The 18,613-nt window shown below is 37.1% G+C and overlaps 1 protein-coding gene across 8 annotated transcripts in view; it reads right to left on the reverse strand.

Annotated features, from left to right (window-relative positions):
- Positions 1–18,613, reverse strand: part of ZDHHC20 (zinc finger DHHC-type palmitoyltransferase 20) — a 75,390-nt gene that overhangs the window by 25,244 nt on the left and 31,533 nt on the right. For 7 of the 8 annotated variants that reach the window (XM_028532708.2, XM_036018412.1, XM_036018411.1 and 4 more), the window contains 4 exons: positions 13,112–13,232; positions 10,099–10,168; positions 8,928–8,960; positions 8,179–8,299 (listed from right to left, as the gene is read on the reverse strand). In XM_028532708.2, coding sequence (XP_028388509.1) covers positions 8,179–8,299; positions 8,928–8,960; positions 10,099–10,168; positions 13,112–13,232 — 345 coding nt within the window. The remainder of the gene's footprint in view (positions 1–8,178; positions 8,300–8,927; positions 8,961–10,098; positions 10,169–13,111; positions 13,233–18,613) is intronic. The other variant, XM_036018414.1, reaches the window with a different exon arrangement.

The raw sequence follows: 18,613 nt of genomic DNA on the forward strand, positions 1-18,613 counted from the left end.
CTTTTTCTTATGAGAACTTGTTATGATATACTCTCAGCTACTTTCAAATATCCTTATTAACTATAGTCACCATGGTATATGGTACATCCCTAGGACTTACTTTGACTGCCTCTGCCCACTTCACACACTCCTGACACCCTACCTCTAACAACCACCAATCTCTATATCTATGAGCTGGGCTTTTTTATGTTTATATGTAAGTGAGATCACACAGTATTTATTTTTATCTGAATTATTTCACTTATAAAATTGCCTTCAAGGCCCATCTGTGTTGTCCCAAATAGCAGGATTTCCTTTCTTTTGACTAAATAATATTCTACTGTATGTTGATACTTTATCTATTTATCTGTTGATGGACACTTAAGTTGTTTCCATGTCTTGACTATTGTCAATAATGCTGCTGTCAACATGGAGGTACGAATATCTCTGAGGTAATATTTTCATTTCCTTTCACTATATTTCTAGAAGTGGAATTGCCAGGTTCTATGGTAGTTCAATTTTAACTTTTTGAGGAAACTCCGTATTTTTCCCATAGTGGATGCACCGGTTTATATTCCCCCCAAGAGTGCACGAGCATTCCTTTTTTCCACATCCTCACCAACACTCATTGTCTTTCTGATAATAGTCATTCTAACAGGTGTGAGGTAATATCTCATTGTGGTTTTGATTTGCATTTCCCTACTGATTAGTGATGGTGAGCATTTTTTCATATACCTGCCGGCTACCTCCATGTCTTGTATCAAAAGATGTCTATTGAGGACTTCTGCCTATTTGCAAAAATCTAAATTTTTTTTGCCATTGAGTTATGAGTCCTTTACATATTTTAGATCTTAATCTCTTACCAAATATATGGTTTGCAAATATTTTCTCCCATTCAGTAAGGTGTCTTTTCATGTTGTTGATGGTTTCCTTTACTGTGTAGAAGTCTCTTATTTTGATATAGTCGAACTTGTTAATTTTTGCTTTTGTTGTCAAATCCAAAAAATCACTGCTAAGAACTGTCAAAGACATTACTGCTTGTGTTTTCTTCTAGGAGATTTATGGTTTCAGGTTTACACTGAAGTTTTTAATCCATTTAGAGCTGTGGTGTGTGTGTGTGTGTGTGTGTGTGTGTGTGTGTGTGTAGTATAGGGTTTCAGTTTCATTCTTTTGGATGTGGTTGTCCAGTTTTCCCAGCACTATTTATTGACTGTCTTTACCCCATTGTGTATTACTGCCTCCTCTGTCAAAGATTAATTGACCATACAAAGAGTTTACTTCTGGGCTCTCTATTCTGTTCCACTGATCTATGTGTCTGTTTTTATGCCAGTATCATGCTGTTTTGATTGCTACACCTTTATTTTTTAAAGATACTTATTTATTTTTAGAGGGCTAGGGAGAGAGAAAAACATCAGTAGGTTCCCTCTTGCACACCCTAACCTAGGACCTGACCTGTAACCCAGGCATGTGTCCTAACTGGGAATTGAACCTGAGACCTTTTAGTTTGTGGGACAACATCCAACCCAGTGAGCCACACCAGTCAGAGCAATTGCTATAGCCTTGTAACATAGTTTAAAATCAGAAATCATAATGTCTCCAGCTTTCTTCTTTTTTTCTCAAGATTCCTTTGACTATTTGGACTCTTTTCTGGTTCCATACAGATTTTAGTACTGTTTATTTATGTGGAAAGTGACATTAAAATTTTGATAGGAATTGAAGTCAATCTGCAGATTGCTTTTGGTAGTGTGACTATTTTAACAATATGAATTCTTCCTATCTATAAGCACGAACTATCTTTCCATTTGTGTCCTCTTCAGATATAGTCATCAATATCTTACAGTTTTTTTTAAAAAAAGATTTTAATTTAAAGGGGGAGAAACACTGATGTTAGACAGAAACACTGATTTGTGGGTTGTTGCATGTACCTCAGCTGGAGACTGAGCCCCCAACACAAGCATGTGCCCTGACCAGGAATCAAACTGGCAACCTTTCACATTGTGGGAGATGCCCAACTAACTAAGCCACAATAGTCAGGGCTCAGTGTCTTATAGTTTTCAGTGTAACAGGTCTTTCACCTACTTGGTTAAATTTAGTCATAGGTATTTTATTCTTTGTGATGTAATTTTAAGTGGGATTGTTTTCTGAAGTACTCTTTCTGATAATTTATTAGTGCAGAGAATGCTGCTGGTTTTTGTATCCTGTAGCTTTAATGAATTTGAGTTCTAAAATTTTTTGAGTCTTTATAGTTTCCTATATATACTATCATGTCATCTACAAAAGTTTTACTTCTTCCCAATATCATGTCTTTATTTCTTAATCATGCAAAATAGCTCTAGCTATGACTTTCAATATAATGTTGAGTAAAAAAGTGAGCATCTTTGTCTTGTTCCTAACCTTAGAGGAAAAGCTCTCAGCTTTTCAGAGTTGAATATGGTGTTAGCTGTACATTTGGCATATTGGAATATACAGCCTTCATTATGGTGCAGTACATTCCCTCTATACCCACTTTGAGTTTTATCATGTTGAATTTTGTCAAATGCTTCTCTGCATCTATTGAGATATGATTTTTAGCCTTCATTTTGTTAATGTGGTGTAACACATCGATCAATTTGCAGATAGCGAAGCATCCTTGCATAGCTGGAATGAATCCACTTCACCATGGTGTATGATTCTTATTAAAGTATTGCTGAAATCCATTTGCTTATATTCTGTTGAAGATTTTTGTCTGTATTCCTCAGGGATTTTAGCATGTAATTTTCTTTTCTTGTAGTAACTTCTCTGGTTTCTGTATCAGGGTAATGCTGGCCTCATAAAGTGAGTTTGGACGTGTTCTTCCTTCTTCCATTCATTGAAAAGTTTAAGAAAGACTGGCATTAGCTCTTTAAATGTTTGGTAAAATTCATCAGTGAAGGTATCTAGTCTTGGACTTTTGTTGGGAGGCTTTTGATGACTGATTCAATCTCCTTAGTAATCAGTCAGTTCAGATTTTCTATTTCATCATGATTTAGTCTTGGAAGGTTGTATGTTTCTAGGAATGTATCTATCTCTTCTAGGCTAATTTTTGGCATACAGTTGTTCATTGTAGTTTCTTATAATCCTCTGTATTTCTGTGACATCAGTTGTAATGTCTCCTCTTTCACTTTTTATTGTATTTGAGTACTCTTTTTTCTTGATGAGTCTAGGTAAAACTTTGTCTATTTTGTTTCTCATTATAAAAATCTAGTTCTTACCTTCACTGATCTTTCTGTTGTCTTTTTAAAGTCTATTTCATTTATCTCTGTTCTGATCTTCATTATTTCCTTCCTTTTGTCTTCTTTTTTGAGTTCTTTGAGGTGTAAAGTTGGGTTGAGATCTTTTATTTATTGATTTGAAAGAGAAAGGAAGAGTAAGGGAGAGGAAGAGGGAGAAACATTAATTTGTTGTTCCATTTACTTATGCATTCATTGGTTAATTCTTGCATGTGCCTGAGTGGGGACTGAACCCTCAACCTCAGTATTGGGACAATGTTCTAACCAATTTAGCTATCTGGCCAAGGCTCTTTCTTATTTCTTGATAGGCATTTATTGCTATGAACTTCCTTCTGTGAACTGTTTTTGTTGCATTCCATGAGTTTTGGTGTGTTGTACCTATATTTCCATTTGTCTCGAGGTATTTTTTTACATCTTCCTTTACCCACTGGTTTGTTTAGTACCATGTTATGTCTGCTTATTTGTGAATATCCCAGTTTTGTTCTTGTAATTGACTTCTAGTTTCAAACCATTGTGGTTAGAAAAGATGTTTTGTAGGTCAATCTTCTTAAATTTAGTAAGACTTGTTTTGTGAACAAAAGATCTACAGTGATCTCTCACCTATCATGGGAGTTACGTTCCAGAGACCCCCGAGATAGGTGAAAATCCTTGAAGTGGTGGCATTATATTTATTTCATTATTTATATATATTTTAAGGCCTTATAAACCCTTCCCACACTCCTATAAACATTTCATATGCTCTTAAGCAGTTTCTACACTCTTAAACCTACATAATTTTAACAACATATAAAATTCTATATGGGTACTCACCGGTGAAGTATACTGTAACTTTTTTTTAAGATTTTATTTATTTATTTTTAGAGAGGGAAGGGAGGGAAAGAGAGAGAGAGAGAGAGAAAGAAACATCAATGTGCGGTTGCTGGGGGTCATGGCCTGCAACCCAGGCATATATGCATATACCCTGGCTGGGAATCGAACCTGCGACACTTTGGTTCGCAGCCCGCGCTCAATCCACTGAGCTATGGGGCTCAAGTATACTATAACTTGAATGATGAAGATCATGAATTATGTAGCTGTGCAGTACTGATGGCGATGAAGATGATGACAATGAGATGAATGTACTACACAGCCAAGAAAAGCACTATAGCTCTTCTGAAGGCACCACTTCATCAGGCGCTTCATCAAGTGATGCAGTATCTTCACCCTGGGCCGTAACTTCTATTTCTGCTGAAGGTGTAGGTGTAACTGATCTCTTCATCTGAGTGATGAATGTAGTTATGGGGAGTTGCTGGTGCTGCTTTTTATCCACAGAGGCAGCTTCTCCATGTAGAGAAATGCTCTTGAGTCCAAAGCTTCTCTGAAATTTGTCAAACCAGCCCTTGCTGGCACTGAATGGGGTTGGTCTGGTGGGAGAAACACTCGACAGTTCTCCTTCTACGTCATTGTCCGTGTCTTCATCCTTGTCACCGTCATAAACATCCATGCTTTCTGCAAAACTATCATAAAGTTTCTTGGCCTTTGTCCGGATAGTGTTGGTATCCAGTGAGATATTCTTCCTGTAGTCATTTATCCACAGGGCCAATGTGGACTCCATCCTCACAATGGCCTTATTGTGGGAAGTGACCACCCTCTTTGCAGTCTTGTTAAAAGTCATTGTTGCTGTAGACCTAATATTCTTCTTGTCTTTCTTTATGCAGTGAACAATAGAGTCGTTGATCCTGTAATGGCAGCCTATAGCCGCGTAGCTTTTTCCTTCCTTTAACATGTCAAGAAGTTCCACCTTTTCTTTGATGGTAAGCATACTCCTCTGGCGCTTGGGTTCACTGCCAGAAGCCTTAAGAGGTGCAGAATGTTTGGGTGGCATTGTAGGGTTTGAAATAAATTCAAACTTTTACAAAAATTTCACAAAAACACAAGCAACTGCCAAGCAACACTACACGCAGCAATCAGACATTGATGTGAAGTGGATAAGGAGAGATGCTGATCATATGGGTACAGTGCAGGAGAGCAAACAGACTGATGCTACGGTCACTGAGCCAATCAGCACCTAGGATACAGAACACAGTGCTGTGGTTGGTCACCTTCCATTCCATCAGCCAACAGTGTGCTGTGTACACTCTCACGTTGGCGAACTTGCGCAAGTGGTAGTGGCGTACTGCATTTCCATTGTGTACAGTACAGTATTCATCCACTGATTAAATACACACTGTATTTTATTTTGATGTAATATTCTTTTAATATGCTTGAATTAACATTTTTTATATTTTAAATTTTAAGGCAAAAATAATTAAAATAATAAATATTATATAAATACCTATATACCACAAAATCCTGCGATATAGTGAAAACTCTGCAATACAGAATTAGATATATATATATTTTTAAAACCTGTGATACAGTGAAGCTGCAATAAGTGAACCACAATATAGCAAGGGATGACTGTATTCTGAGATGAGAATGTTCCAAGTGTGCTTAAGAAGAATATGTATTCTGTGACTTTTTGATGAAGTGTTCTATACACATCTGTTAAGTACATATAGACTAACATGTCATTTGAGGCAGATGTTTCTTTACTGATTTTGTTTTTGTTTGGATGATCTATCCACTGATGAAAGTTGGGTATTAAAGTCCCCAACTATTATTGTATTGTTGTCTATATCCCCCCTTTCTGTCTGTTAATATTTACTTTATATATTTAGATGCTCCTGCTTTGGGTACATAAGTGTTCTTCTCTCAGATATCCATTAACTTCCTTCAAATCTTCGCTCAAAACTTCTCACTGAGGTCTACCTAATCACTCTTTAAATGCTGCAACCTGCCCCTAACCTACCCACTCCCACACATTTGTCAAATTCCCTTACCTTAGTTTATTTTTTCCATAGCATTTACTTACTAATACATAATTTACTTATTTACAATGTTTATTATTTGACTTCCTCTTCTCAAAAGTAAATTCCAAAAATATGACTGTTTTGTCCACTGATATATCCCAACTGCCTAGAATACTGCCTGGAAGATTATAGGTGCTAAGTAAATATTTGTTGAATAAATAGAGAAAAGGGTAGAGTTAAGTTTACTAGTATTTCTTTAACATAATTAATCTAAAAAAGTTAAGAAACAACTATTCTTTAATTAATAAACCATTGCATGCAAACAGTGCTGAAGTTTCTGATAAAGAAATGTGAAATTCTATAATTTGGACTTCATTCATCAGGCACCGAATCCTCTTCCTTTAAACAGGGCCACTGAGTATGGTTAAGTAGGTTGTAAACTGAACAGAGATACCAGGTAGGGAAACAAGAGAGGCCAAAATTCATTAGGCTAAGACCACACAGAAATGGGGTAGTCTTTCTAATATGCACAAAGGCAATGCCAGTACCCGCTGGTTTTAAATAATCAAACTTTAAAAATTTAATAATGTTTTAAACCCTTCCAAAATGGATTAGATATTTCCTGAAAAAAATAATTGTGTTTTGCCCTGGCTTTTGTGGCTCAGTTGGCCGGAGCATCATCCTCTAGACTGAAAGGTTGCTGGTTTGATTCCTGGTTGGGTCACATACCCATGTTGTGGGTTCAGTCCCCAGTTGGAGCGTATACGAGAAGGTGATTGATCACTGTTTCTCTCTCACATCAATGAGAGAGTTTTTTTCTCTCTCTCTCTCTCGATTAAAAAAAAAATCAGCCCTGGCTGGTGTGGCTCAGTGGATTTGAGTGCCAGCCTGTGAACGAAAGGCTGACAGTTTGATTCCCAGTTAAGGCACATGACTGAGTTGTAGGCCAGATGGCTAGTTGGGGGAATCTGACAGGGAAATGATCAATCTGTTTCTCACATATTGATGTCTCTCTACCTGTCTCCATCCTTTCTCCTCTCTCTAAAAATAAATGAATTAAAAAAAAATTTTAAATCAAAGGTTTAAATGTGAAATAAAAACAATTCCACCCTAGCTGGTGTAGCTCAGCGGACTGAGCGCGGGCTGCTAACCCAAGTGTCGCAGGTTCAATTCCCAGTCAGGGTACATGTCTGGGTTGCGGACCATGACACACAGCAACCACACATTGATGTTTCTCTCTCTTTCTCCCTCCCTTCCCTCTCTAAAAAATAAATAAATAAAATCTTTAAAAAAAATTCCAGAAGAAAAACATAGGTAAATATTTGCGTAAATTTATAGCAAACAGATTAAAGCCAGAAATCATAATTTAAATGTATAGCTTTCAAATTTTAAAAAACCATAAAACCAGAAGTTATAAAAGTACTGCTTTAAAATATAAAATTTTGATTTGATAAAAGTAAAACAGGATTATAAGATAAAACTTGGAAATATGGAAAAAACACTTCCAACTCATAACAGAAAGAAGATTAATGTCTGTAGAGACAGGAAAGAGATTAGAGATTATCTAGGCCTGGCAATATCACTCTGATTACTATAAAACTGCAGTAAGTCTCATCAACTCAAATAAAAGCAATTACTTCCCTAAAATTGGTATGTTATTATTAAAGTGTGGTTGAAAACAGTTTGGATCATTAAAAAGCAGCTCACAATAACCTGTTTAATATTCATTTATTTGCAAATACAGAGGGGAGGGGGGAGGAGACTGTGGGGAGAAGGGTTTTCAGGAACTACTATAAAGGACACATGGACAAAACCAAGGGGGAGGGTGGAAGCAAGGGAGGTTAGATGGGTTTGGAGGGGGTGAGGAGAAAATACAGACAACTGTAATTGAGCAACAATAAAATAATTTAAAAAATGTTGGTTAATCTTAAAAAAATATTCATTTATTTGCAAATAAACACATATATGTGAATGAAATATTAACTGATCTCTGATCCATTATAAATTCTAACTCATAAAATTAAAATAAAGTATATCTACTTGTAACAGAAAATAAATTCTTTATGTATAGAGATCTTAAAAAGTCTTAAATACATGTTTTAAGATAGAAAAAGACTTACCATCCAAAATTTTATAAAGTACTGTAAAACTGTTGTAGCCACGAAAAGGCAATATAATAAGGAATACAATAAAAACAGCAGGAAGAATTTGTAATTAGAAAATCCCACACAGTTATTCACCCTAGAAGAATACAGAAGGTCACACTGTAAAAATAAAGACAAATCCATAAACTCACAAAAACAAAAACTAGAACATTTGCCAGGGTTCAGGGAGGGGAAATGAGAAGTTGTTTAATGTGGACACAGTTTTGCAAGATGAAAAAGTTCTGAAGACTATTTGCACAATGTGAACATACTTAACCTTAATACTACGGAACACTACAAATGGTTAAGGTGGTAAACTGTATGTTTTTCTTTATTACCACATCAATAATAATAAGACATTTCAAAAACCTTAATTATTATTTGGAAATGGGTCATTTGGGAAGTAGGGAGTATGTCTTAATTGTGGATATGTGTTTTTAGTAAATCCTATAAGGAACCTGGAATTTTAATCTTAATTCTTAATATATAATTATTTGGGTAAATAACATCAGACACTATTTTTAAAGGAAAATATTTAATGTAAACATGTACATACATATATGTGTATATATCTATATCTATATCTATATATATCAGTCTTGTTGTATACAAATAACTAAATTGCCCTTGAAAATTTAGGAATGATGAGGTTTATAAATCACTCTAAATCCTCTCCTTCCTGCCTCCCCACCCCAATATGTGACTTCCTGTATTTTTATACATACCAAGGACAGTGATGATCCATCTTAAGAATACATCTAAAAAACAAATAAGCATTAGAAAATTCATGTAGAATATTATCCTAATTCTAACTGCAGATAATTTTCCTCAATTTTTTCTTTTTACAAATACATCTTGGAAAAACCAACCCAGTAAACACTAGATTAGAGAAAATTTCTGATATTTCCACTAACATTTTCATAGGTAAGACATAACAATTCTTTTACACTGAGAATTCAGCAGAGCATAGATAGTTGCCTTGGACTGTATCAAGTGACATTTTAATATACAGATATGATACATAGAGCACTTGGTACGTTAGCTAGTCCAACTCACAAATCAGTTGAAGGAAATAAAGTGAAATACAGACAATCTTTATTTTAAACATATGCAAGTCATAAAAATAAAACTTTAGAAGCAACTGTGTTAAAATATTAACTTTGACAGGTTTATAAATGGTAATTTTTCTCATATATTTTATAGAATTCTACACCATAGATAAGCACTACTATACTTTTATAATCAGAAAAAAAATCCCAAAACTTGCCTCCCCACCAGTATATGTAGCCTATATATTTATAAAGTCAAACCACAGATCATCTCAAATAACATAACAAATGAGTGAACTAATACCCAGAAGGTTAAATAGCTTGTCTAGCTCAAGTTGAAGGATTAACTGGGATTCCCAAACAAGGGATCTTTCCTTCCACACACTACCTTCTTACAAGCACACAAGGAATAAAATCTTTCAAGTTTTTCTGGGAACAATGTTACAGGTAGAAATTGAAAAAACATTTTTGTGTGTGGTTTGTTAGGTTTTAATATTAACAACAATAATAAAAAACAAGAAAATTGTCATTTTGGTCTTTTTAATTTAGGAAAAAATATTCTTAAGGGGGTTATTACTTGTTCATCAATATTATGCTAAGCGTGAACATAAAAAATACATTTAAAGAAAATTCCGCTGACTACTATAGGAACTATTATCAAAGACTACTCCAAAGCATATTCTAGCTTATGGAAATATTTATGTTAGCTCACATGTGTAGCAAATAATGGGAGAGGATGAAGTGTTTTTTGCTAAGTATAAAGCATATAAAATGTTTCTTCCCTTTTTCTCCTGTCACCAATTTCCAGTGCTGGGGGTAAAGGGAAGCAAATGAGGGTAACACTTACATGTCACATGCTGAGCAATGATGCGCACGGTCAGGTTTAATCAATTGACATCTTTCACAGTACCTGATGGCTACATTTAAGAATTAAAAGGAAGTTGTTGAGGATGTACAAGGTCAGTGAATTTGACTATAAAATTTTCTTTCATTTCTTTTATAAACAACTCTGGGGAAATTGACAAGTAGTTATTTTGTCATCAGGTTTGATACTAATTCTCCCACTGACTAGCTGGTGACTTTGGGGTAGTAATTCACTTTCTAAAAGCCTCACTTCCCTCTTCTGTAAGTGCAAAATATACCAAGTGTAATGAACTACTTTTCAGATTAAAATGAAACCTTCTAGAATATATCAGATTCTCAATTAAGCAGTAAGTATAATAAAATTATTATTTCTAATAAAATATAAAGTCAGACTATGATGGGAAAAGATAGTGAGGGAGAGAAAACCAGAGAGATTAAAAAGTGTACAAACAGCCATAATGGAGAACATCCAGGAATAGATTTACTCCACAGATATCTCCTGATGCCTGGTTAGTGAAACACCGTGTTAGAGACTGTGGGGGAACTCTTGGCTGCCAGACACTTAGATAAAATTAATGAGGTGAGATGGACATTGTTAACTAAAAGGCAGTGACTTGTAGTTTACCAGGTAGAAATTTGAGATGTTCCAAGAAGACTTTCTAAATCGCTTCTCGTTAAAAATGAATAGAAGCTGAATAGAGGTACATAGTGAATTAAAACTTTAAACTGGATTTAGAGAAGAGAAAATAATCATTCCAAGCAGAGAAAAAGACAAAAAAAAAAAAAAAAAGTGGAGAAGGGCAATGTGTTAGTGCAGCTGACAGAGAGAAACAGTATGGGACAAAGCTAGAGATAACTGCTGGTTGAATCAAGACTGGAGGGGAGAAGGTTTATAAAGATACATTATGTTTCCTGAATAGATAATGATATGTCCACATGGCTTGAAAAAGCACAAAGAATTCAGTGAGAAGGTCCCACCCTGGTACTTGGGCCCCCAAATCCTCTCTGTGAAGGCAGCTCCATTACTTTCAATGATCTCTGGTCTATAAAAGGTCGATTTTCTGTAACATGTATTCTGTAGTTTTGTTATTTAAAGATGAATGTGTAGTCCTTCTATAATAAGAAAAAAGAAACAAAAAGCCCCAGCATTTGAGATTCTAAGCAGTTGAAATCCAGTATAAAATGCTACCCCAGAGCAGGACTTGCCAGTAGTGAGAACATAAGGCACAAGTCCCAAACCTGGCCATTGGGGATGCTGGATACCTCACTACACCCTACGTCTTCAACTATAAAATGGGGACAAGTGCAGCACCCATCTCACTCAGAGTTGTTCTGAGGATTAAACAATCACCAATAAAATGCTTGGAATGATTTCTAGTGTAGTGTTCAATACATAAAGGGTATTGTTCAGATTAGAGGACAGACATTATCAATAATGAAAAGTAGTAAAGCTTTAAGGGTAAAGGTTTTACATCATGCCTCCTAACTCTTTGGGGCACATATACTGCAATTAAAGTCAGATGCTCTTGCTATGAATAGGTTACTTGAAAAATGACCCAGAATTTTGTGTATAATCTCAGGGCTTCATAAATTCTTTGAACTCTTAGACCCTGGGTTAAAAATATCTAATCTGCAGAACTATAATTACTAACAATTATTATAAACCAGAGCTTTCATAATTAAATATAAAAAAGGATTATTTTAAATTAGATATCATTTACTGACAATTTATTATGTACAAAGATCCATACTAAGTGCTTATCTCATTTATGAATCTCATTTAATACTTCCACTAACCCAGAGAGGTAGATATTATTATCCTAATTTTAAAATGAGGAAACTAGGGCTTAGAAAGTTTAAGTGACTCTCACTGTACTAGTAATGGAAAGTTGAGGTTTGATCTGAAATCCATGTTTTCATTTCATATAGCAATATACCAGTTATGCAGAAAGGACAGCAATAAGTGCATAAAAAAATTAAAAACTTGGTCAAATATACCCTCCAAAATCTTGTGCAAACTTTATACTTTTAAAAATTCACAATGTGTATATAACTATACAAAAAAGAAGTACTTTTATTTTCCCTTGGAATTGACAAGCATGGTGGGTTCTGAAGCCAGAGTTCTTCAATCTAAACCTGTTTTTTCCCATATATCTGTCTGACCTTGAAATAGTTATTGAGTATTTAAGCCCTTCAGCATTTCTGTTTCCTATTCTATAAAGTGTAGACAACAGTATCACCCTCACAGGACTGTTGTGAAGTTTAAATGAGTTCATGCGCATAAAGCACTTAGAACAGAATAATTGTTAGTTATTACTATTATCTAGCATTTGAATGAATTAATGAGTTATACAATACATAATTAAAACAACTTCCTGTATTTAAATGAACACTTTGTTGATTCATAGTTTCACCCCTATCATAAGACTCTACCCTTGAGAAAAGGAAGCTGCTACTGTACTCACATATCTCTCAATGGAGGCAGTGGGACAGTAGACATACCAACAACTTCGGAACCACAAAAACCTAAGTTCAAATTCTGGCTCTCTGATATGAGCTTTGTAACTCTGAACAAGTTTTTTACCCCTTTGTGTCTTGCTTCTCTCCTTTTCAAGTTAGCACATTCTTGCTTTTTAAAAAGTTACTTGGTGATGACACACAATATTAAAATTCAAACCCAAATTTCCAAATGATAGTTTACTAAGAATAATAACTGAAGCTTTTAGTCATAAAGATTAAGTTGGAAAAGAAAGAATATGCAAAGAAAAGAGACTCACATTAAGGAGAACCTCTTAAAAAAATCTATCAATATATGTACACATCTATATCTACAATACCACAGAAGATACAAACATGGGGAAATCTTGTTCCTGCCCATGTTATTCGTGGAATAACAATATCCATTTAACAGTCAAATCACATAAATATATCTTGGCAGGAATGACCATATTATAAAAATTATTTGAGCAGGAAAGGTTAAGATTAATTTTTCTTACTCTTTGAGCCTGACGTGGTATAGATAGGTAAATCCCTGGCTGTTCTTCTCAAAATTTCTTGTTGTCGTTCTTGGCTGAATTCTTTTTCATAATGTTCCCTTTCAGAATTGGACAAGTAGAACTATAAAAGCAGAAATAATTATTAATTTTTTAATCCCATAATTATGAACTATTACATTCATAAAAACAAAGTTTATTCAGAATAGAAAAAAAGCCAAAATTTTCTTTACAAAGGCAAAACTTTTCTTTGAATTTCTTTAAGAAGATAAGTACATTTTAATAAAATTTATACCTGACATATTAAAAATGTTTTCTATTTAATAATAACAACAAAGAACATGAACTAAATATTTTGCATCTTGTTTTTTTTAAAGAGAAAAATTCCTCCATCAAAAAGGTAATGAAAATTTTGGTGTTTGAAAGTTAAGTGTCAAGATTTTTAATTTTTGAAAAAATGTCTATGGATTCATTTGCTTTGGCTACAAGACTAAATCACAAACCTTGGGGTCCTATTATTCTCTGGCCAAATGTCCCAATGAGTAAAAGTCATTCTTTTACTACTCTGTTTTAGCTTTGAAAAAGCTAACCAAATAGGACTACTGTCTCCAGAATTATTAAGGACAGTCAAGGCAATAATAGGAGTCTCTTTTTCTCAAGCAAAGACTCCTTTATGGAGTTGTTTCTAGTTTTCATTTAAGTTTTTATTCCCATAATATAACTTGCATATAGTTCATCTCTTAAATAGCATTTTCCCTACAAAGGACTTCCGTTATTCTTCTTTTGATGTCATCCTAGTACTTTAAGGAACCCCAGTTTTATGATTCTATCCTATGTAACCAGGAGCTTTATGTTTCTATCAGTCTTTATTTCACAAAAGTTTTTTTATAACTAAAAATGGCTTGAGACTTGCTTTTGATGATGCTTTATATGTTAACAATACTATTCCTCAATTTTTATTTACCTATACAGTTTTGCTCAAAAACACCTAAGGAATCATGTCTGGAATTTTATCTTTTTATATTTACATATTTTGGTCTGCCTATTAGCTCAAATACCAAAACTCCCCATACTTTCAAAAAAAATTTTTTTTGATCTTCACCTGAGGACATGCCCATTGATTTTAAAGAGAGATGAAGTGAGGGAGAGAGCAAGAAACATCAATGTAAAACAGAAACATCGATTGGTTGCCTCTCATACATGCCTCAGTTGGGAATCGAACCTGCTACCTAAGTATTTGCCATAACTAGGAATTGAATTCACAACTTCCAGTTTACAGGACAATGCTTCAGCTGAACCACATAGGCGGGGGGTTAAATTCCATATATTCTTGATGCCTTATCATCAACAACAGTATTAGCTTATCAATGTAGCCTATTCTATTATAAATAAGGCATTAGTTTGGCATAGGAGAGCAAGCTGTGGTCAAGGAAACTGATCCCAATAGGCTCAGGTTACTGTCTGAGATTGCACAATTACTGGCAGAGCTGATAATTAAATTCAAGTCTTTTGAGTTCAAGCTTTAGCATGTTTCCTCCAGTACTGCTGATGTAAAATACATGCTGTTGCTTTTCACAGACTGTTGCTCTAACTAGACTGAAACACCACAGTGTACAAAGTGGAAGAGTCTATTTAGGTTACTGGGTCTGGCTCCCTCAATCCAATCTTGAAGGTACAAGCAATCCCAAATTACTTATAAAAAATAATAAGTTACATAGAGAGGACAGAAAGAAGTCAGAGACATTTCCCCTGATCTTACACTTGAGACTTAAGGTCACTTTAACCTCAGGTAGGCAGGAATCTTCAGACCACATTTCCAAGATCTAGCCCCTCTTGAATTTTTCAGGTACAGAAATACTTACCTATTTTGCAAGATGGCCCATTATCTTAAAAGGAATTATAACTTGTTAAAAAGTTCTTCCCTGCAAGTCCATGTCTTTGAAACATTTATAAGTAGAGAATAAAAATCTTATAGTATGACTGAGAGAAAAGGACCTAGGTTTGGGACCACAAGGACACCAGGTGGCCAGAAAGAAATCCAGACTGTAAAATACCATCCCTTTACTCCCTACTCAGAAACACAGAGGTACCTATTTTTATCTCCCTTCTAACTGCAGATGCAATAACTAGCATTCTCATGTGCAGCTGGCTGATGAAGTGTTGACTGCTATTCCACCTTCCTGGGATGGTGGTAACAAACAGTTCGATATTTTGGCCCTCACAGCCCAGGGGGCAAAGACAGATGTTTAAGCAATCTGACAGAGGAGGAAGTAGATAGACTCTGAAACAGAAAATCCCACAAGCCCACCTTTTTCAAAAAGTTTGTCTTTTCATACAAGTCCACTCTGTCCCCAGCTTATAAAAGCAGCCAAGCAGAGCCCAGTTTAAAGGACCTTTCCTGCCCTGGCTGGTGTGGCTCAGTGGATTGACTGGTGACCTGTGAACCAAATAGTCGCCAGTTGGATTCCTAGTCAGGGTACATGCCTAGGTTGACGGCCTGGTCCCCAGTTGGGGGCACATGAGAGGCAACCACACATTGATGTTTTTCTCCCTCTCTTTCTCCCTGCCTTCCCCTCTCTAAAAATAAATAAATAAAATCTTTAAAAAAAAAGAGAAAGAAAACCAGAAACCAGGAAGGAAGGGAGGGAGGGAGGGAGGGAAAGAAGAAAGAAAAGAAAAAAGAAAAAAGAAAAGAAACTTACTGTCTCTCTTGTGCTCAAGCATAAGCCTAATAAAATCTGGCTAGGGAGGCTTCTGGTCAAGATGGCAGAGTAGGTAATTAATGTACTCACCTCTTCCCACAAACACATCAAAACCATAACTAAAATACAAAACAACCGTCATTCAGAACCTCCTGAAACCTAGCTAAACAGCAGTCCTACAACTATGGATATGATGAAGAAGCCACTACAAAACTGGTAAAAAAGGTAAAGATGCAGAACAGACTGGTCACATGCCCATGTATGGCAGTTGAAGGTCACAAAGGATAGGTTGTCTGTGGAGGTCTCCCCTTGTAACTGGGCAACATGGGCTCCAGCCACTTGTTGTCTCCATGTATAAGCAGGGAACAAAGATTTGTGAGTAAAGAAATAGGTTTTTATTAACAGGGTTCCCAATTTGAGGGGGCCAGGAGCATTCCTGCTCTGAGCTCACCAAGCCAACCTTTCCTGTAAAGCACAGAAAACCAACCACCCTCAGGAAGATTAATGTCCAAATCCATGTCCAGAAGTTCCCCATTATTGCTTATCTGTAGCCCAAGGTTATTACTCAGAGCTGTAGAGATGGATCTCCATCTCTACAGCTCTGGGCTCTCTCTCTCTCTCTCTCTCTGGAGCCAGGATGGCCATCACTGCATAGCAGCTTGATCTCTCTCAGGGTCTAGGGTGTGCTGCCAGAACACTCCAGTCGTGCAGGGGAAGCTCCATCCACGAGGAATTTCCCAGCTCAGGCCTCTGTGAGCTAATCTCAGGGTGAGAAAGAATAGAAGCAGCCCAGGACCCATATGCCATGCTGCAATGGGTTGTAGCATCCCAAGGGCTGGAGTCCAGTGAAGGACACATCCCAGCAAGGGACCATGCCTCCTGGAGCTGGCTTCCAAACACGCAAGGCATAAGCCCTGAGCACTCTCCAACCAGGGGTGTGAGGCAAGCAAGAGGGCCCAAGAAGACAAAAGGACAAGAGGCCCAGAGGCCAAGAGCCAAGCTTCTGCCCACCTTCTGTTTAAAAGGCCTCTCCCCAAATCCCATATACACTGAAAACCAGTGGGAATACCTAGCTTTCCAACCAATAAGGCCCAGTGTCAGCCATATTTGCCTTTTCCCCTCTTCCAGCTGACATGTTTATTAGCAAGGGGGCAAAGTCTTAAACCATGCATACTCGGTATAAGCTTCCTTCTGCTGAGTCACGAGCTGCTTGTCTGCCTTGGAGAATCTCCCTCTGGAACGTTAACTGCTTTTAATCTTCAATTCTACCTTGGGGTTTTTTCTCCCTGTCCTCTGCCTTCTCCAGCAACTTGTACTGACTACTTACTTTGTCACACCCTGAGGAGTGAGGTGTCCCAGCCCCACATTATGCATCTCCCCAGAATAGGGTTCCACTGCTGGAAACAGCACTTCCCATAACTTCTGGCTGTAAAAAGCAAAGATTGTGGTTGAGTGAGGCTGAGGACTCCTGATGTCCCAGGTGTTCCTCTTAAAGGGCCTGTGCATAAACTTGCTGATGATCTCACTCGCTCTGAGCTCCAGCATTAAGGCAACACTCAAAAAGTTTCATACGGGGCCATGGGTGGTGTGGTTCAGTGGATTGAGTGCCAGCTTGCAAACCAAAGAGTTGCTAGTTCTATTCCCAGTCAGGGTACATGCCTGAGTTTCGGGCCAGGTCCCTAATAGGGGGCATGTGAGAGACAATCACACACTGATGTTTTTCTCCCTTTTTCTCCTTCCCTTCCCCTCTCTCTAAAAATAAATTAATAAAATCTTTTTTTAAAAGTTTCATATGGGTACACAGAAGGAGGAACTGAATTGTCTGACATCAGTATGAGGGCTAGAGGGGCAACTTTCTCCCAGAAGTGCTGACAGAAGCCACTGTTCTTTTGCTGAGCCCTCCCCACATAGAAGCAGCAGCAGGTGGACACCATATCTGAGTCTCTATCAACCTAGCTCACACTGTTCTCCCCACCCTGCTGATTCCCAGAGACCCCGCCCCACTCAAATTGTGAGCCCACCTAAGTCATTTCCTATGGCTTTTTCACACACACACACAGCCTATCCTGGCTCATGCTTCAGACTTTCCTAATATCTCTCAAGCAAGCAGCATCTAGTCCCTGTGTACTCCATACCTGTTGCTGTGACCCCGGGCCTGGCAGTAGCAGCAGCTGCCAATCCCAGCATAAGTAGCAGCCAATAGATAGCTTTGTAGGTCATATCCACTGGCCCTGAGCAGGACTTAGGCAGCTGAACTGGGCCTCCACTTCTCAAGATGATCCAGAGTTAGTGTACCTGCTGGACAGCTTTAGACCATGCCAAAGCACCATACAACCACCTCCACATGCAACATATGCAAGGGTCAGACTCAGTGGGCACCAGAGCCCCCTGAAGAGAGTCCTGGTCCATGGGGTTGACTGCTACACAGCAGATCCTCCACAATCATCCACAGCCAGTCCTGGAAGCCAACTGGCCTGGAAATAAATCCTTCTCATTGACATGCCAACAGCAATCAAGGTTCAACTCCAAAAGGAGGGTGCACATAGCTCACATCGTGGCAGGAAAAGAAAACTCCAAAAGTTTCTTATGCTCTGTAACTGTAACACTTGCAAAATTTCACACAGGACTGTAGAAGCTGACAAGTCGTAACCAAAGCAGCGGCCAGTTACTCAAGGTTGTACACAGGCTCCCATGATAAGCTCCTGTGCTCTGTAGCTTCTGCAAATTCCTCCTGCATTTTCTCTTTGTTTCCCATATAAGGTAGCTGGACCTAACTTCCGCATTCAGCTTCTGTAACCTTGCT

The sequence above is a fragment of the Phyllostomus discolor genome, chromosome 2, assembly GCF_004126475.2.
Source record: "Phyllostomus discolor isolate MPI-MPIP mPhyDis1 chromosome 2, mPhyDis1.pri.v3, whole genome shotgun sequence".
Taxonomy (NCBI): domain Eukaryota; kingdom Metazoa; phylum Chordata; class Mammalia; order Chiroptera; family Phyllostomidae; genus Phyllostomus; species Phyllostomus discolor.